Source organism: Amblyomma maculatum, chromosome 10 (genome assembly GCF_055883805.1).
Source record: "Amblyomma maculatum isolate TAMU_Amacu chromosome 10, ASM5588380v1, whole genome shotgun sequence".
NCBI lineage: Eukaryota > Metazoa > Arthropoda > Arachnida > Ixodida > Ixodidae > Amblyomma > Amblyomma maculatum.
The window spans coordinates 13,492,289-13,513,773 of NC_139353.1; the positions used below are offsets into that span (position 1 = coordinate 13,492,289).

Genomic DNA, 21,485 nt, shown 5'->3' on the forward strand with positions numbered 1-21,485 from the left:
TCTTGATCGGAGATGGAACCTCTGCCGGGCTGCCGACACGCTATGAAGTGTCTTTGCGTTATGCACAACAGTCGGGCGTTGTACTCACCCTGAGCGCTCAAGCATGTCTGTGTCATGCTTCCTAATGTACAAGAAGTCACCTGGGCAAGTCATCTTTGACTAAAGGAAGTAATATTAGGACTATTACATGGGGACGGATACAGTAACAATTAACTAGTGGAAAAGAGGCGGCGAGCCTGTTAACACCATCAGGCGCTGAAAATTACCAACTGCGTCAAAAAGTGCCGCTCCTCTCGTATCGGCCCAATCGCAGCAACCAATCTGTATGCGAAAACATTCTTGCTAACTTTTCATGGCAGGCTGCAACAAATTATTTAAATATTCGTTTTACACCCTCAGTTTTTATGGGACAGAAGAACGCAGAATGAGTGTAGTCAAACGAAGGAAACGCGAGGCGAGCGGCTGCCATTATTGCTACGGTTCAGGCTTCTAACATTCAGCTGCAAAGGTGATTAAAGTGCCAAACGAGTATGGAAATAGCGGGGTGAACGGAAAGCGTTACACAAAAAACTAAAACACACTGAAGGATTATGAACGCCTCTGCATGCTCAGTGCTAAAAACACGAGTCAAAGAATTCGAAGAGCTCGCAACAAGGAAGGTTATTGTGCACAGCCAACAATCTGGCAACATGTATACGTGAGTCTTTTAACAAACGCACGTTACCAACTCGAAAGTGCGGCTTTGACGGTGAGGCTATATTGATTCACTAAGAAGGCTGCCTCAAGCAGACACAAGAAACAAAAAACGAAACCATATTGAAATATAAGAAAGCCGCTGCGGAGCCTACCTCAGTCTCTCTCTCTCTCTCTCTCTCTCTCTCTCTCTCTCTCTCTCTCTCTCTCTCTCTCTCTCTCTCTCATGCACACCATATAAAAAATAAATAACAGATAGCTGCAACTGTTTGTAACGATCACGAAAATCACAGTCGCAAAAACATAACAAGGATAGTTTAATGTGTACCCCGTTCCTGCACTTGGAGTCAAGTATAAGACACGACAGGGTAGAAGGGAGAACGACCTGCATACATTCTTCCGCAGCGGCAACAAAGCATAAATAACGACTTGCAAGCGTCCATGTACCGGGCGGAAGAGATAGTGGCGAACCAGATAGGAAATGCGCAGCCGTAAGCAAAGGAGACGACCGTGGTCAGGCGGAGCACACGTGCATATGCAGGTCCGGACCAAAGCTGCACGTGACCTGCCAGGAGTGCTAGGAGGACTACCAACTAATGCAACACGAGATAGCTTAACCCACCTCAAATATGCATTAGACACAAAATCCATACAGAAAGATTTGTAACGAAATTTCCGAAAGCCGAGAGAGAGAGAGAAAACCCAGGTTTGGTCCCACAAAACCCATGCTACGGAAAACGAAAAAACAAAGCAAAAAAACAAAAAAGAAACAGAGTGTGGAAGGGGTGTAATTATGATCTCGCAGCTGGAAGCAATGCGCTTGCTTATAAAACTGAGCGCCTCGTTGACTTACAGGAAACGAAAAAAAAAAAAGGGGGGGGGGGGGGGGGGGGAAGGAAAGAGCGATTTCCTGCTGCTCTGCACGCTACATGCTTAGCGTGGCTCGGTCATACAGACACCAGCGAGGACGTTACAGTGTCGACATTCCTGCCGGCGCGGTTCGAGAAACGAGTCAATTAAGTCCCGGGCAATATAGACAGGTACAAACAGAGGGCCGGCTTTTCGGGCTGTTCGTACATGCATGCAGAGGACAGGGGGAGGGCGAGTGCAAACACTTAATCGAATTGACATTGAGAGGGGGGGGGGGGGGGGGGGAGCGGCATTCCACAATGGCCCCTGAGCAGCACTTTTCGCCTTCCTCTTGTGCGCTCGACGAGGCTGCTTAGGCGTCGACGTCCAATCGATCCACGGCCTCACGCCGCGCCCTTCGCCACCCGCCACCGCTTGGCTTCATCCTCGGAGTCGACTTGACCCGGTTCGCTTTGTTTTCGGGTCGCGACCTGGAGGCCCAGCGGGGCAGCCACACAGAGGCAACACGTACGCCACCGCCCGTGACACGCACGAACAACTGCGCACCCATCTCGGCAGCTAATAAATGCATCTGTCGTGGTACAGCCACGGGGTATACACCACGAGGAGCACGTAAGTACATGTCTACAGATTTATCGTGGTGGCGAAGGTGAACAGAAGCATAACGTTCTGACAGGCAATATCAATCAGACATGGCAGTAATTCAATTACAGTAATAATTTCTTTTTTCGGTAATTTCTAATGTAATGAATTACTTTTTCATTTTGGTAATTTAGTAATGTAGTGAATTACTTTTTGGTAGTAATTTCGCAGCAAAGTAATTAATTGCTCTCGAAAAAACTTTTAATAAAGTGCCCCATCACTCCTTCAATAGACAACAAAGTAGAGTGCGCGAAATCGGGAACGACGTGCTGCAATCCGAAGCCAGCGTAACGGATTGGCAAAAGGAGACAGAATTGAGCAGAACTATAGTCAACTAGAATACTCTGGAGAACAGGTTGTTGTTTTCTTTAATAGCTTTACTTAGTTTTTGCATTTATGGAAACTAGAAAGTAATTTCGAAGTAATTGAATTACTAAGTAGAAGTAATTGTAATGTAATTTTATTACTTTTGGGAAGCAATAATGAGTAATGTAATTTAATTACTTTTCTGCGATTTTCAACAAAGCAATTAGTAATGTAATTTAATTCTTTTTCAGAAGTAATTTTGCCATGTATGCATGGTACCAATGTCAAGCTGTCGTCTTAGGTTGCTACTGTGTTGGCTGACTGGTTGATTGAATGACTCCTTTGTTTACGTATTGGCTGATTGAGGTGAGTTTTCACGTGCCAGAGCAACGCCGCGTGTTAAAAGGTGCATCGTCACAGTTTGAGAGCTTGCTGTTCCATCAAGTGAGGTGACCTGACTAAAGAAGAAAGCCAGCAAACAAAACATCACGAACCCTGAAAATAAAAGAATAATGAACAGAATGTTGCTTGCAACATAACGGGTACTATGCCTAGTACCCGCTAAGTCTGCCTAGAAGTGATAGCGAGAGATATCACTTGATGAGAGTTCTGTGCGCCGAGATAAAAAAAAAATATATATATACAAAGGTAAGCCCAGTAGGAACAGACGCGGAAAACAAGGTGATCCTTTAAGTTCTACTTCCTAAGAGGTGAAGACATCGACATGCAGCGCCGCAAGATGGCGTCATCAATCCGTTCGCCGATGCAGGGAAGGAGCCGAATCTGATCTCAATGCTCGGCCGCGCGGCAGCAGACTGCGCACGTTGCAGGGACCTGACAACGCCGCTGAAGAAACATAGGAAAATAAAGGCATTGAGGAATCACAACCCCTTCCCCACAAAGTGAGAGAGAGAGGAAAAAAGAAAAGGAACTATGGGTGAAATCAAATAGATCTCGTTTTCCCTCAAAACGGCGCGATTCAATCGCTTGCGTGTCGAGACCATTTAGAAACGCAGGAGAAGCAAAGATTCGGGAAGAAAAAAAAAAAAGAAAACAATGCGACGGGAAAAGTGAAGACGGACACAAAACAAAAACAGAGGAAGTAATAAAGAACAAATAAAGTATTTAACGCAAGAAGAAAACAGGGAAATGAAACAAGTGAAAGAAAGAAAAAAAGGTAATAAGGAAGGAATACAACAAAAAGGAAGATGTGACCAAGGATAAGGGGAGAGAGAAAATAAAGGCTCGAAGGAAAAAGAAAGTGAAGAAAGGAAAATTATATAAATAAATACAGTGATAGAGAAAAAAAAAGGAGAGCGAGCGGCAATAAGAGACAGCGCATTCACCCGCAATGCGCGCGCATCTCACACGTTGGAAAAGCAACGAGGTCGCTCGGCGAGCGACTGAGTGACGGCACAGAGCACGTATATATCGCTTGAGGCCTTCCTCGTGTGCAGAGGCACGTATACGACGTAGACTAAAGTTGCCTCTCCGTCGCCACATAGCAGTAGCATCGGCAACGTCCCGGGGTCGGTCGGCAGCGCGTACACAGCAGCAGCGGCATCCCGGGGCCATTAAAGGCCAGCGGGGGGCGCTGCGAAGGCCGACACTCGGTTTCGCCGCCGCGTCGCAGTCATACCCCGCCGAGGTTTCGGCATTGTGCACACGGCAACAGCGAAACCCTGTCGGGTATCGCATAGGCCATGGCCAATGATGGCGCAGCTGAGCTCAGCATTTCCGCCCGGGGGCCACCCAAACTCCGATATTTAAGACATTTATACGCAAGTGCACCCCTTTGTTTGCCTCAGTAAGTTTACTCCTCCGTTTATTTATTAGAGAGTTTTAGCTTACCGTGATCCGCGATCCGCTACTGGGATCCGCCACCGCGCGTTCCACTGCGCATGCCCAGACCCCCCTTGACGCCGACAGATGGCGCCACATACTGGATGTCGCACACAGACCTGCCGCGTAGGAACCAATCAGCTTGACCGCCCCGCCCACGCGCGGTAGAGAGCCACGGTGGCGGATCGCGGATCACGGTAAGCTAAATCTCTCTATTGACACTGTTTACGCCTCAGGGCCGTAAAGGGGTGATGTTGAAATGCAATACATAAATACGAGCGACCAAGTGTGCACAGCCCTACGCAAAACCAGTATTGAGTTCCTAGAATAAACTGCTCGAACCTGAACGAAACCGCCACCTCCTCCTCCTCCTTATCCCAAATCGGTCGAACTCGCTCGCAAATGCAGCCACCGGGCGCAAATGCCAGGCAAACATATTCGTCAGCCTACATCGACAAGATGAAAACGATTATTAGACCGATGCAGGACCGCTACACCTCGAACGCGAAGTGTGCCGATGAAAGCCCCGAAGGCTGCGTTAGGGGAATTACGGATAGGAATTGAGCTTCAAATTAAGTGAGGCAAGTCAGTACGTCACGCGAGGTTTACAGATCGAGCCTGCCCAAAAATACGGACGCAAAAAATGACGTCACCAGGGACACGGGATAAACGGAATCCGTTTAGTTGTCATAGTTAGCGGCCCAAACCTCGTTAAACAAATAAAAAAGCCAGTTGGTTTCACAAAGCCCAGACACGATAACACACTACAGACCGAAGTGTTATATGAGGGAGGCGACGAGGTATCCAAAAGAAGAACTGAACTCAAATCATTTTGTGCTCTTAAAAACAAAACAAGAACTTGTAAGGGACATGTTAATGACTGAAACAAGGGTTATAAAGAAAGCGGAATAAAAAAAAAAATAGAGGGAAGAAAATTTGGTTTTATGAAGGAGGCCATTCTATGAAACGTGCCAGCTGCCTCTTCGCACAAGTGAGAAGAAGAGCAGGCAATAAGGAAATGCACACGGCTCGCGTAGCCAGCGATATGATCTCTCCCCAAAGGCGGATGCATAGTATACGCACGTTTATAGGAGAAAGAAGCCTACTGCCGCTTCGATCGACGCCCGCTCCACTTTCGCTTTAGTCTGCCTTACCATGAGGCGACAGAGAGAAAGCACAAGTGGTGGTTGCAAAGCGAAAAAAAGGGAACGACCTACTCTAGGGATATTAGGAAGAGGGAAAGCAAGGGAAATACGAGTCAGTCTACAAAGGAGCCGGGAATGGGCGAAAAGAGACCGGCATTCATGAAAACGAGATTGACGAATCCGCGCAGGGAAGTAATAAGATCGGCCTCAAAGTCTGCACACAAGACGCAGAAGGAGAATGGCAAAGAAAGAAAATAGAAATACATCCTAGTTACGGAAGGGGAAGTAAAGGATGCGCGAGGGAGGTCATGTTGGTTAGAGCGAAAACAAAAAGACCAATGGTAGAACGAAATGAAACAGAAAATAAGCCTTCGGCAAAAGCAAGACAAGCGGCCGGCCATGGTGAAAGCGGCACGGCAGAACACAACACATTCGCACGCGCAGTGCCGGCAACGCACTGCTGGACACTCTCAGGAAAGGAGGAGGCGGTGGAAGAGTAGGAGAGGCAGGAGGAGAGGCGGCGTGCGACACGTGCTCCGGCTGGCTTCTCCAGCGGTGCAGATGGCTGGCTGAGGGGGTGAGCTCTTTCGGCTGTGGCCTCCTTTTCGCGGGTGCGCGCAGAGTTTGGGGTCAGCGCGTAACCTGGTTTTGTTACCGAACGGTTTTTCTGGCAACAGCCGCCCGGGAGCGGAGTGGGGCGGTTCAGAGCCAGGGACGAGAGTGTGTCGAGAAGGAACGCAACAACGTTAACTGTTCAACAACGAACGACAGGAAGAAAGCGAGAAAAATATGCGCAGTGTTCCGCCTAGGTGAGGGTAGGAAGAGGTAAGGGCGCGTTAAGTAGTGACCTGTGAGTGGGTGACGAAAAAGAGCGCACCGGGGACATTGCGTCAGTGGGCTACGAATACCTAGGTCACCGCAGCCAGACGCGTCCTCGCGACCGGGTCACAGATGAGAGTTCCATGGAAACCTTGGCGGACGTTCAGGAAGCTCCACCTCCGGCGGAAATTCCCGCGTTGCAACGGTGTGCTTGCATCAGTGATGCATAACGAGTGATCAGACATTGGCCACAGGATATTGTACAGCTCAGGCAAGATGCACGCCTGAGGATATCACGTGGTCATCATCTGACCGCAGGTCCTTACCCTGTAGCCAAGTAGTAAAATTGCAGGTTGGACTAAAGATGCCGTCTTTTTTTTTTTTTTTCTTCTTTTTTTTTTTAAGTTATAGCAAGTTTCAGAAGTTGCAAGGCTACGTAATAACGCCCTGCAGCCCGATGAAATTCGACCGAGGCGACCCCTTTCATGCCACCCCGCCAAACAAGAAGTCGTGACTGATGACACTATATACGACAGACCAAAAAATCTCTGCCTGAACCCTCTGACAGTCCTGTTAGGACCAAGCAAAAGGAAGATGTGAAAGTAGACCGCAGTACAAGAGGCAGAAACAAAACGATAACGCGGTGAAACAACCCGTCGTCACCGTGACAGCGCGGAAAGACGGAACGAATAGACGGCACGTCGCGACAGGGCCAGAAACTAAGAGCCGCACGAAAGCGCGAGAGATGGGATGGAAAAGAAAAGAGCGAACGACAAAGAAAAGAACGGGAGCAAGAATGTCGGCGTGGTTGCCCTCCGCTCGCCACCTCCTCGTCCTGCGCCGGAATCGGGACGGGCCGAACGAAGAAGATACGCCGGCGACGCCAAGAACCGCCAGCACGGAACAGCAGGGACCGCTCCAACGGGAGCTGAACCACGACCGATACGGACGAACGACGGGGCGCAGCGGTTCCGTTTCGAGTGTTCGTTAAGGCTGAGGTGCCTCTCAAAGCATAAACTGCCGGGTGCGGACAGGCAGGCTTGGTTTCCATCGGCCCTTAAGCCGCAGAGAGTGCCCTATATATAATTCTCATTAGGTTCGCGATAGGAGGCTCGTCAAAGGCTGCAGCAGATGTATTTCAGCGGAATCCGTAATACAACGGCAGGGTTGGATGGGAGCAATGTCATATACCTTGTCGTCACAGAAGAGGGCGAAAAGTCGAAGTGGTTTTTGAAGTGCGAACAGCGACAACCTAAGCTGTCCCACAAATAATTAAATGCGAGAGGAGCTGTCAACTGCGACCTAGTAGAATGTGCTATGCAAAATAAAGTACACCGAACATTCACAAAACCACCCACCAAAGCTGTACCAACAGATAACGACCTACCCTCGGCCTTACCAATCGCTACAACTCAAGCTCTAAAACACGTTAGAACCGTATACGCTAATCGTCCAACGTACACACAAAGCATCGGAGGAGCTTCATATAGGACACTGCTCCACGATAGCGTTATCCCATACTGAGCGCGGATGCTCGCTGGCTCACACGGAAAGGACACCGCTAGCTGCTAATCAACAAAAAGACTCAGCACGGTGCTGCTGAGTCGAGACCGCCGTCGCGTCGCTGACAAATTGGAGCCTACGCAGCGTGCCGGGAGAGAGCTCGCATGCCAGCGACGACCAGCACTGCGGGCTCACACGTGACCCACTTTCTTACTGTCTTTGATTTCTTCTTTCTCGAACAGCACTGATACTGCCTTCTAGCTGGCCGTACCGCGGTCGCTCGAGGGCGAAATGAGCAGCGACTATATAAATACATTGCAAGGAACGCGTTCGCCGTAAAGGAGTTGGCCGGCGCTCGGGACACAACAGTGTTCGGGGCTATCATCCTCATATCCGGATAACGTTTCCTAACAAAATGGAATATGATATCAAAAGCGGGAAATTGTACGAGGAAGATGACTCCGAAGAGGAAGGAGGGAGGGAATGCAGGGGCGGCTCTTCATACATCTATAATGAGACAAGCGCCCAAAGAGATGATCGATCCAGCAGGCAACCACGAAGCGCACGTCAGGTGAGACAGCGCGAAAAGATTATTGCCGCGTGACTATATAGCGACAGCGGCGCTAGCGGTACAGTGTAAGGTGTATTCATGCGGTACATGCTTTGCTGGCCAAGCGTTTCCGGGTTTGTCAATAAAAGACGAGCTGCGTGGGTTTGCTGTTCGGTGGAAACGTGCTAACGCGCTTTAGTTGGTAGGCGCGTTACCCCCTGTACAACCAGGCTCTAGGAGAAAGAGATGTCCTGTTGACATTCTTCCGACGTCCTGTTGACATTATTTTGACATTCTGTTGCCTTTCTGTCACCTTTCTTCAGAGTTATCCTAGATATAGTTGTGAACGGCTGTCAGCGCGCGCCTGACATTTTTGTTCTTAGTATACTTGTTGAATATTGTACTAGTTTCGTAAGGATCTAGGCAGTTAGTGCTTACAGACCTCTCACAGCTCCTTACACGCATGCTTTTGGTTTTCAACAAACGCGTGCTGCAATCGGTATTGCTATCCGCTTCGCAGTTCTGCGAGCGCTTAGTGTCGAACACGGTGTCGCGGTGTCGGCGAGCTGTTATTTAAAAGGTCTTATACACTGCACCATTTCCACTAAAGAGCGCGCTTTAAGACTTTTCGGCATATGGCAAGCCGTTAAAAGCTTGCAAGCCAGCTGGGGACATTGCAAGCCAGCTGGGGACATTTACTTTTGAACTTTGCAACCGTGGCCAACGCTGAACTGAGGCGTTCAGTCAGCCCTCCGTCAGCGCTAGCATTGCTGAAAGCCAGAGAGGTTGCAGCGGCAGCCTCAACAAACAATGCTGCTCATATTCTATCCCGAATGTAACGTCATCCCCACGAGCGAGGAAAGACAGATTTGTTCGCTCGAGACACAGCGATGTATCGGTCACAACGCGCCGTCAGACCTCACTAGCTGTCGCAACTTGGCCGCTTTGTCTACATTCAAACAAATTGGCTCTGTGAATCTATCCACATGTTTTTAATCGCAAGTTCCATGACTATATATAACACACGGAGAACCTCGACAGGACTGGTCTAATAATTACACCACACTCACTGTTGTCACCCATGGACGTAAAGTAACTATCAATGCGTATTCAATCCGCTCTTTCTTGTAACATAGCCAACACGTGCTCACAATAACAGCAGAGGAACGTACCAACAATGGCCCGTCTTAAATACGTCATCAATCTGAGCGTTGTTTTTATACTGTTCTCTATTTTCTATTGTCTAGCATTTCAATTACAAACGGTACAGAAGAAACAACAAATAGATACAAAATAATCCTCACAAGGCAAAATCGATTGCGCGAGGAAAATATTTAAAACGGGGACAGCACGGCCAATTGTGGCATTTGCGTCATAAGGCGACACGGAGTGGCTTTCTCTCCTCATCGTTCTACAGAGTTCGCAACAGCGGGATCTGTTTTAATTCTGAATTATAGAGAATACGCCGGTCTGTAACACGTGGCTGAATTATTTCGCAGTAAGGTGGCACGTGTTGAGTTTGCAGAAGAAATAAAAATTGTTAAGGCGGCCAAATGCAACGTGTGCGTGAATTCGGATAACGTTTCATTTCGCTTTCGGTTCCAGGCTATAGTGTTTCAAGGTCAGGCTTCATAAAAAGGTGGACGAAATCGGTGGCTGATCACGTTAAGCCCTATGTAGCATTAACAAGGCAATATGGCAGCGGGGTGTTTGGATCCGCTGCGCACGGGTGGAAGCTGGTATGAAGACGGCGACATGCAATGCACAACGTGAGAGAATGGCAGTTAGCCACAAGGTGTGATCATCCGTGGCGATAGATACCACGGGAGAGCACCCAAGGTAGCCACGGCTGATCACATTTCGTGATCGAGCCCGAATCTACTGCCGCGAAAGCATGCGCCGGTTATTGGAAATACAGAAAAGAGCTGATCAAGTTCATGAACAGCTCTTGAAGGTCGAGCCTCTGTTGTCACTGAGGGAATTTTAATATGACAAAGTCAAATGTGACTGCTTGACTATAACATCCTCATATGCAAGGGGATTATTGTTAATCATATTTTGTGTTGTGTGTATTGTGCCGAAGACAAGCAATAAAGAAAACATAAGGCGCTAGCTATACGAGGTTCTGTACTCGCTTTTCGCGAGAAGTGCATGGTTTCGAGTCCGTTGCGGCGAACTGCTTGCTTTGTTTGTTTGTTCTTTTTTTTGTTTTTTAAGGGGGGGGGGGGGTAGAGGCGAAAGCGAGGCTTCCCTGAAACCGCGCAGCTTTCTGATTTAATCCACGGAATAAAGCTTAATTAACACCCGTACCAAGTACGCGCAAGGACCCGCGTGCCCATCTTTCGCATGTAGCCAGCGCGGAACGAGTTGACGACCTTCTAAAGCGGGCTTTGAACAAAGTGCTCAATTTCAATCAATAAGGTCTAATAATGAGATAATACGAAATTTAATTATCAACCGTTGCGACGAATCCTTTGATTCTCATAAATATTTACCACCAATATCATGGCATTCATCAGGTCAAATGATCAGATCTCAGAGGCAGTGTTTTATATAGCTTGTGTGTGTGTGTATATGTATATATATATATATATATATATATATATATATATATATATATATATATATATATATATGGCTTGTGTGTGTGTGTGTGTGTGTGTGTGTGTGTGTGTGTGTGTGTGTGTGTGTGTGTGTGTGTGTGTGTGTGTGTGTGTGTGTGTGTGTGTGTGTGTGTGTGTGTGTGTGTGTGTGTGTGTTTTAAGCTCACCGAAAAAAAAAACGGTCACCCTATATACCATGCAATGGCGTGCAAGTTCTTACATAAGATGATTTGGCTGCTTCTAATGCAAGTTGGTCCACAATGTCCAGGTATCTGCTTGCATACCTATAGTTGTTACACGATGAGGCTGTAATCCTGCCTCCCGATCGGTGTTCTTAATGAAATGTCTAGAGTGGAAGAAATTGTTAACTAAAAAGGAAAGAGGAAAAAGCTCTAGATCAGCGTGCCGGTTTGCGCATAATTGGAAACGGAGCAATAAGCAATCAATTCTTTCTTTTTTTCTTCATTTACCTATTTCGTTTGTTGCTTCTCCCAGTCCTCCAGGTCCAGGCTATTTGTAGACGTGTATCTGTGCATGACACGCAAAAATGTCTCCTTTTCTTTGTTATTTCTTCTTTACGCTGATTTTGCTCATCCTGCTCGGACCAAAGAGGTCTGCAGTATCATGTAAATAAAAATCTCTCTATCATTTGTCTCTAATTGCGTGCAGAGAACTGACCACAAGAGGAAAAGGCGAAAGCAAGCACCCTACAAGCATATCATGCTCTTCTTGGAACAAGGCACACCTAGGCGGAATCGAAACGTATTGCTGCGCAATTCATTTAACCGTCGGTGCTCTGGCAGTGGCGCATCTGCTGTACGTTCCGCGGGAAAGAAAGCCACCGCTTCCATCCCGGAACATCCAAATATAGCTCGCGTATCCCCCCGCACATGCTTTTCCTCTTCCTTACTTTATTTTTCTGTGACAACAGACCCGAAACGCGGCTTCATGCAAGGTACGGTTAATTTGTAGACACGCCTGTGCCGAATGCGAACGAGAACTTGCCTCAGCAAATGTCAAGTGTTCCGACGTCACAACGCTTGAGCGACACGTAAGCCACGCGTTTCTCGGCCGCAACATGTGCATGCCGGCCTTATTATTGCGTAAGCAACCTTGATTAAGCACCGCAGGCAAGTTCGCGTAGCCTCGCGCTGTTCTACAGCTCTGCCTAACTCCGCTGGCATCCTTGCAGGCAACTCGAGCTTTACCCACATGTTCCACATTTAATGGTTGGTTGATTGATGGTGTTTAACGTCCCAAAGCGACGCAGGCTATGAGAGACACCGTAGAGGAGGGCTCCGGAGATTTCGACTACCCGGGGTTGTTTAACGTGCATTGACATCGCCCAACACACGGGCGCCCATGCTTTTCGCCTTCATTAAAACGTAGCCGCCGCGGCCGGGATTCGATCCCGCATCCCTGCTGGGCACAGTAGTCGAGCGCCTTAACCACTGCACCACAGCGGGGTACATATAACGCATATCCCAGCTTAGATGAACAAAGACAGAAAAAGCCTAGGAGTTCTTCTTAACATAAATCAAATGAATGCCGTTAATAGTCATGCATAGTAGCTGCTGCTTGTGGAAAAAAAAAAATCATGAAATGCCGTTCACAGCTTCGCACAAGGTTCTACTGGACTATGTACAATGCTTGCACAAAGAAAACAAAGAAAGGAAACCAACTTACCCGGAAGTAACGACCTGGCATTGCGGTTGACGCAACGGCGGCATTTTCGCGTTCTAATAGAAAGAAGAGCACCCATAACGTTTTTTCGAACGTCGACCGCGATCTCTCAGAAGGGACACAGAACAAACTAGGTGTACATATGGCGCCTCTAAAAAGACACACGGCTGGACTGTCGCCACACAAGAAACAGTACTATTACACTGACAAATACGCACTTCCTGTTCGTCTATACAACCAGCATCCGTTATCGGCAGGTCTAAAGCGTGGCCCGCATGGAGCGTTTTTCCGGGCGATTCGCCGGCGTCGACGGCAGCGGAGCGTTTTTTTGCCGCCGGAGAGGACGATTTTGCCAAATCGTCGGGATCTGGCTGAACAGATAAAAACGCCGACGACGCGCCGACGCCGGAAGTCGTCATTGGCAGAGGGCCAATGAGAGCCGGAGCAGCCGTCACGTGATTCCGGTCGGAGCCACGCCCACGCCGGCCGAGAGAGACTCGCTCGCGACAACGGAATGAACGACGGGGGTTTGGCGCTCCGACGGCGCCGAGGGTGTTAAGTTTCTCGGCCGAAACGGCCGAGCAGCAATGTAGTCTTTCGGAATCGCTGCGCGCGCGAGGCGACGACAGCAAGGTCCGGGCATCGGGCACCATGCATTTCCTTTTTTTGGGGTTTTTTAGGTTAGAGTTCGGTGAAGGTGGGGCCGTCCGCTGGGGCCACGAGTGTTTACGCTGAGCTCGGAGGTTGTTTATGAGCTGCTAGCCTTGCCAGCGGACCTCTGATACCTCCTTTGTGCTATGGCTTCTGCATTTAGATCTATAGCTGTTGGAAGTGATGCCTGTGCCTGTTTACTTGACACACCTGACCAAGAAGAAAGAGAGCAAACCACAACTTGATGCTCGCGGCGACAGGTAAAACAAGATGTGCGCGACCTCGACGCACGGCCGGATGAGGGCGCGTGCGTCGCGCAACTGGGCGGCAAAAAAAACGCCGCTCGGCTGCTGACCATGCGGGAGTGAAATCGTCGACGCCGGCGCGGGCGTCGGGCGTGCGACGCGTTTTCGCGTGCAAAAAACGTTCCATGCGGGCCACGCTTAACAGGTGGCGATAAAAAGCCCTACACCGGGAAGACCAAAGCCAGCAGCTGTTGGATCAACTCGACACATCAGCTGAGGCCACCGAAGCGTAGTACATCTATCCTAACGCATTGTCACGACGCTCGCCGAGACTCGTCAGCCCTGTGAACACTAGCGTATCCAAAGGGCAACTGGCAATATCTACAGCACAGCAAAAACGCTGCTGCCAGTTTGGCACAGCCGCCTCCGTTGTTTGCGCTCCTGTTCGGTTTCGTGTCCTCTCCCATTTCGCTCGCGGTGCGAATTTTGTCCGTGATCAAAACGAACTTCGGAACGGCCTTCGAACGAGTTGACCATGCTTGTGTGGATACGGAGGGTTTACGCATCGAAGAGAGGAGGTATAGTTGCATTCGGGGGTGCAAAGCGAACAGTGGGAGCTCTCTTATTTGTTTCACCTCCTCCTCCACCTCCTTTTTTTTTTTTTTTTCAATCTAGTGCATCCAGCAGTCGGCTAGCTGTGCACACTTAACACAACGCATTACAGGCTTTCAGGCACCAAACGCGAACCTGCACGGCACGCTTACTTACACCCATAATTAGTACAACGTTCGTATAGGCCCCTCAATGCATTATTCAGCCAGCATTACCAAGTGGCGAAAAATATCGTCTGCAGCACACCGGAGGTTGTGATGTATGCGAGTCAGCTCTTGCAAAGTACACGGAAGCCTGCACTTCGCAATACAAAGGCTGAGAGGCGGTTATGAGTGCGCGCAGAGGGCGTCGGCATCCTAAGCCAAGCACAATCTTACTTGCGGTTAACGCTGGAAGGATCCGAGTGCATTTGTCATTCGTCGGCTCGGACGAAGAAGGTTGACGAAGCAGATACACTGCCCTTCTTGGCTATCAACAAAAGAAAGACCTTCAAAGCCATTCATTACAATTATAGGGAGGGCAGTGGTCACGGCATTGTGCCAGTGACCCAAACCCAAACATAAGTATCTTCAAAACCGGGGCGCACCAGCGCTTCGCTTCGAGGGGAAAGAAAACGAAGGGCAGCCTCCACACACCCAGCGCACACTCGCAACGTACACGCTCGGATGGCTCGGCCCAAGAGTCGAGTCAAGGTCGACTCAGTGCGCACACTGAAGCGCATACCCCGATTCATAAACAAGCGAGATCTCATTCTGCTGCGGCTAGGACGGGGAGGTCACTGCGGGTAGGAGACACTCATAAAGGCACCCTCCCAACCCATTCTTTGCAATAAGGAGAGAAAGAGAAAAAAATAAATGTGATCTGACAACGGGGGCAGCGGCTCCGAAACAAAAGCGGAGCGCGGCCCTGAGCAGTGGCAGCAAAAGATACCTTCTTAAGCGCGCGCAACTGTCGTCACGGTGGCGACAGGACCATTCTTAAACCTGCTCGGGCTGCCGCACTTTTCTTTGCGTCGTCGCTGTTGAGTACGCCCATACATCGTCATTGGCAGGAAGCATACAAAGGACAAATGGCTGTCTAGGGGAGGGGACTATGCACGCGTTCTCAAATTGCAGAGAGACAGAGAGAGAGAGATTTTCTCTTCCTCCTCTTTCACTCATGCAGAAGGCCGAGAGGCATAGTAGCAAATTAAGGTCCCCACGAAAGTACGGCGCGTGGGCCAGTCAAAACACCACGAGAAACCGAAAGCAGCGCTCCCTCCTTTCCAATCGTCCTCACCCCCTCGAGCGTTCTAGAACATTTGTTTGCCGCTCGTGGCCTTCGTGTGGCCGCTTTGACCTAATGACACCCCTTCCCAACTAAATCACGAACACCGGGATGCGAGTCAAGGTTCGCGCGATCTCTCTTTGTCTACAGCTTCTTTTACGGGCTATTATTGCAGCGCGGACGTGGCTGCGTGCTCCTCGAGACCATCAGATAACGGTCGGATCAAAAACAACGGTAATTGTATCTACGATTTACCGCGATCGCACCAACTGCCACGGAGTGGCTTCTAAGCGAATTACCACCGTCACGATCGAAATGACGCCGAGCAGAAGACAGTGCCCTCTGTTAACGATTTTCATTTTCCAGTTAGCACTGAGACCTCAATGAGTATAGCAATACAGCAATAGGGTTAAAGTGGGGAGTGCATAGGTGACCTTAGGTTTCAGTATCTACAAACGTGACGAATGGTATTCCAGGAGCAGAAATACAAAGTCCACAAGCGTCTCTACGCTTCGTGCATTCAGGGGAGAAGGCCGCGGACACCGGAAGTAGAACCGGTGGCCTCGCGCTAGAGAGCCGAAAGCAGAAAAAATTCACGGTGAAAGGTTAGTCTTGCTTCTGCAAGGCATATTATTATTTCTAGCCCAGATCACTGCGTAAAAGCTACGCGCTCTATCAACTGTAAGCTTAAACACAAGTGTTATACCATTTATATCCAAAGGACAGTGCAATTACGTTTTATTAGACACAGTTGATGCTTTAGCGTATATAGGCTGACTTGCAGCCAAAACGAATGCCCTTGCGAGTTTAGACTTCCGAAACGGACGACGGAGAATTGGACGTAAAAGCTACAGCCTGCGAGCGCTATAAAAGGAAACATTTTATTTGCCTCCATAATTGACGAAGGCTGCTGTCTGAAATAAATCAAATGGGCATTTAGTCTTTATTTTTTTTTTCAGGGTAATTATTATGAAGACGGTCGACCCCTTTATAGCAGCCTTTTGAACTTATATACATATGATAAAAAAAAAGAAAAGAATACTTTTATGGTGCGAAGTAACTGCCCCCTTTCGCGTTGCCCGCATATGTAGTTACGGACTGTATGTAAAGAAAAGTTGTACATACCGCACCATGAATGCTGGCTCATTAATTAAAATGATGTGAAGCACAAAGATCAATACCATTCTGACGCATATTATTACGTTCCAATGCAAATATGCCACACTGGCAAGCCCTTTTACCATGATGTGAAGGCGAAATCGGCTCAAAGGTGCATCATCGCCAGTTCCGTTTTCATGTGTGCTGTATGACAATCGCGGCAGCAGGGTACAGTGGTTGGGTAAACATTGATGTCCTCATCGAGTGCCGATCAAAAGAGCGCGAATGACCTTGCATAGGTTCCCGGGAACGGTGAAACCGATAAGCGTAACACGCAATCAATTTATCAACAAGCAAATAAGGACGGGTCAACATGACGGTATATCTATATACGCACAATCTATACTTTCGCATTGCACAGCTTCCTCGTTGCTCGTTAGTAGTTATTGCTTCAACTCCTCTCATTTGGATGATGATCCTCGTTTAAGTAGCGTGTTGATTCATAAGAAATAAAACAAAGTATAAAAAAACAAAGAGAAAAGTAGTCACGACCTTAACGTATCTGCGCCGTCCAGGCTGCTCAAGAATTCAATGCGACTGGTATCTCACTTGAATAGCTGAAGACATGTGAATACATAAAAAAAAAAAGAAAAAAAAAACTGGCTGTGGTTTAGCTCTGATTAAACCGGGTTGAATTGCGTTAGCAATGCCTCCATGGCTGCGCTTATGGTTCAGCATGTAGTGTACCTCATGGTGTAGCTTGGGATGTTTAGCTATGAGTAGAGGCATCGCACACAAATGAAAGGCTAGTCTTCTTTGCCTTTATTAATCCCAATGAAACACTACGGTGGTCCGTAAAGTAATGAGACTTGGTTTGAATTTGGTTAATCACATGCCCATCTTCTGCTGCAGGTCTGTATAACATAAGGTCCATACTGTTTCCCCACTGCGTTGTACTTCTCGGTTGAAGATGGCTTAACTGTAGCAGATACTTAGCCTTATTCACCGCTTCAATGAAGCCTTTCTGTCCTTGTGTCTGTGTTGAAGTTTCCAGTAAACAAAACCAACTACAGATCGGTTAGACATGCCATTAGCCAAGACGCCATTAGAAGCCACTGGATTGGTTAAAGCGGGGCTTTATATGTGGGCTGGCAGGAGCTGTCAACTTGGGTCTCGCGTTTCACATGGGACGGTTATGTCAGAATCAGCCAGCCAGGACCCTGGCATTCACATTACCCCTATATAGGCCACTAAGGCACGTTCATACGGCTTGTTTAAAGCCGTAGTCAGCGAGGCTGCGGCTAAAGGTCAATATTGCGCAGTATTGCTAACGCCATAAAACACTGAACGTCACCCTCTGTATATATCCTCGCCGTGACGTTCAGCTATTCACGTTAAGTCCTTCTTGAAGTCAGCCAGAAGCCTGGCCACCCTCCACGGCGAAGATTCCATAATCTTAGCTTTATCGATTACCAAGAGAAGAGTGCAGTTATAAAAAGGCTCCTTGCCTTCGATCTTCCTTCGCCTGGGGGTGGGACAGCAGACCACAATTCAGACCGTTTGATCACTTCCTGTGCCCTGTTTTTATAGCATACATGCCCGAATACCCAATTCTCTCACTCATGCCAATCTCATCCCTCCTCCTGCTCACTCATTTCTTCCTTCTCTCCACAAACTCACCGCTCTAAGCAATACAGCTCAAAAAAAAAAAAAAAAAAAAAAAAGCCTATCCAAAACCGGCACAAATGGCGAAAATGTTCGCACAAAATCACGCCAGGGCACGAGGGCGCGAAACCACTGACATTTGAGGTCAGTAAGTGAGCGCCGGACGCCGCAAAGCACACACGCGAAGCGCCTTCGTCCACGGTTTTCGACCTTCGCCTTATATCGCTAGGCTTCGTCACGCACTTCTGCCAAGACTGCGCTAGGCCTCCATTGTTTCACCATCCTGAAGAATGCTTGTCTGCCCCCGCGCTACAGTGTACTGTACCAGCGCCAAAGTCACTCTAGTCCGCGTAGGCGTGCGCGAAGCTTGGTGTAAACACTTGCGAAACCAAACAACGAACGCATCATAACGGCAGCCGCAGCCAATATAGTTTCCCTCCGTCTCTCTTGACCTTGCATCGCCGGGAGGTGTCATTTTTCTGTTTTTCTTTTTTCGCCCTTTATTCCAACATGTGGCAGCTTGCAGACAGTCGCGTCATCTGCCGGTAGATAAATCAGCTATTCAATGACAAACCAGTATTGTGGTTGCGTGCTCCTAGAGGTGGTGTTCTATAGAACTCCGGCACTCAAGGCGCTAGCCATGGCGCGCCGTTGGCGAAGGACACGAAGTCGCGGGCCCGCCAAACCGACAGCGCATTTCGACGGAGGCCAGACCCAGAAGCGCAAATAACGAATAGCCCGTATATTAAAGTTCCTGGATGTCTCCCGAGTAACATGAATTGCGCCAGTACACCCTCATTGTGATTTTATAAGCATATCTCCCTTTGAACGCCGCCGAGCCACAAGTATGCCCGAAGCACAATAAAAAAATTTAATATATGTATGTGGGGGAAGGTCCATTACATAATCAGAATCCGCTTGGTCAATCTCTCTTAGTCTTCTTCTTCCTGGGAACAACGTTTCTTGATTTTCTCACTGGAGGCATTCACCCTTGCAACTGCAGCTTTTGCTACATCAGAACCATTTTGCACAACCACCGACAATGCAGTCATTGCACACGCTACTACCTACAACGGAAGCAATGCAATGTATTTTTTTGAGTCCCATTATGCATCACTGCATGCATGGCGACCGCAACCATTGTGAAAATGAAAATTTATTTCGCGAAGCTTGCGCGATCGCCGTGTAACGGATATATATATATATATATATATATATAGACATGGATTGCTTGTTACTAATGGGCCAGAGTTAAATTCAAACAGGGTGTCACACAACTTTCCCGATTATCTATTTTATTCCAACAGTTTCGGACGGTGGACCGTCCTTCTTCAAGGTAGAACCTTGTTCTACCTTGTTCTACCGTCCTTCTTCAAGGTTCTACCTTGAAGAAGGACGGTCCACCGTCCGAAACTGTTGGAATAAAATAGATAATCGGGAAAGTTGTGTGACACCCTGTTTATATATATATATATATATATATATATATATATATATATATATATATATACACGCACGCTACGGCCGGCATAGCTGGTCGCTCGAACTGTCATCATTTTCTTTGTAACGAAGCAACGACTGCAAAAACGGGTCGGACCTCAATAAGTAAAACCCCAGGAATTCATCCTAAAATTCTCAAACGAGACAAGTAAGCGGAGCTTTCGTATCAGGAACCTTGTATTTAAGAGTGCAAATCAAACGCAGCAACATGAAGCAGTATCATGGAACTGCGCGGACATTGAAGATGACAACGTTTTAGGGTCCCCTTATTGGAACAGCGCCTTTTATCATCATAGTCTATCTTCAATTCCTGTGCGGTTCGCGACCTCCACGGATATTAGCGCAAACACAAGCTACAGTTCCTTGCCCGCTAGTTAACATCTGTTGTAGCTTCAGAGGTTGCATGTTATCGCGTTGATAATAATGTCTCCACGTACGTGCTCTTTTCTACCCGATTTATTCTTCCTCAACCGCATTCTACGTCGTCCAGGCGCTTAGCATACATAGCCGTAAACGAGCATGAAGCACTCTGATAAAGCATAGTGACCGACAGCCGTATCAGAGCACGCGCGCAGCATACCTAAAGAGGCCAGCGCGCTATCGGCGGTTGATGTTCCGGACCTTGACTGGGAATGCGGGTCATGCGCTACAAGATAGCGATAAGCAGGTTAACAGCCAGGGGCGTCCCAACATGAAACATCTCTGCAGATAAGGGCATCTGCGGCAAGGAAATATACGGACCTAACAGTCCGCATGCATGTACTCACAGCCCGGTCAGGCAGCAAGAGTATGAGCGGGGGGAGGGGCAAGTCCAGATATGAGATATATCGACGACTGCAGCTTGATTAAATAAGCGCACTGCCCTTACATGTATGACGCGTCTTTGACCGAAAGATGTTGCGTGGACACCGATCTAGGCTTCTGAACGACGTATATCGTACAAAACGCAAAGGTCACCGTCGCCCATTGAGCTGCGACACTGTGAGACAAATGAATCTAAAATACTTATAGTCCGTTTCACAAGATATACCTTTGCTTGAACCGCATTTTTTTCCTGCTCTTCCATCTTGCGTGGACGCGAACATCCCCGGCGGAGCAATAAAATATCTTTATGGAAGCCTACTATACGGCGTCAGGGGATAAAGCCGCTCGGGACTCCTATCCAGGTGGCGTCACCGTGACGGTATACCTCGAACTGGAGAAAAAAGATTCATTGCAAACGGAAGCATATTCAAGCGGGCTCTGGAAAGACGGAATGAAATGTCCATGACGCGCTGACTACCGAATACGCTCGTAGCGCGGTGGCTAGATGGATATGGCGTACTTTCTGTAAACTTAGTCGACCGATACGTACAAATAATGCACCACGCCGCAGTGGTTAGGGCGTTCGACTGCTGTGCCCAGGGATGCGGGATCGAATCCCGGCCGCTTTTCGATGGAGGCGAAAAGCAAGGCACCAGTGTGCTGTGCGATATCAGTACACGTTAAATAGAACCCTAGGTGGTTCAAATTTTCGAAGCCCCCAATCTCTCATAGCCTCAGTCACAAAATGATGACGAAACGCACACATGTACGGAAAGACACGTAGTATAGAGTGTTTGCGTGCACAGACGCCGCGTGGACAACTTCACGCATATAATTAGCGAACTTCACTCATACAAATTTTACCACGCGCAAGTAGATGCATGCAGCAGAAAAGCTTCAGCCTTGTGCATTGAAGGATTCATCTATTTCCTTATTTATCGTTACTCTGCACTCGATGCCTCGCCGGCTCGAACCCGGGTCCTTTCGA

General features: G+C 48.3%; 1 protein-coding gene across 3 annotated transcripts in view; it reads right to left on the reverse strand.

Annotated features, from left to right (window-relative positions):
• The window catches only part of LOC146175637 (ribosomal protein S6 kinase alpha-5-like), a 254,621-nt gene that overhangs the window by 88,528 nt on the left and 144,608 nt on the right, over positions 1-21,485 (reverse strand). Inside the window, exon 1 of one of the 3 annotated variants that reach the window (XM_084582031.1) lies at positions 12,660-12,845. The exons of the other annotated variants lie outside the window; for them this stretch is intronic. Within the exon in view, the coding sequence (XP_084438157.1) occupies positions 12,660-12,735 (76 nt within the window). The 5' untranslated portion in view covers positions 12,736-12,845. Of the gene's footprint in view, positions 1-12,659; positions 12,846-21,485 lie in introns of those variants that run through there. 3 annotated transcript variants of the gene reach the window in all.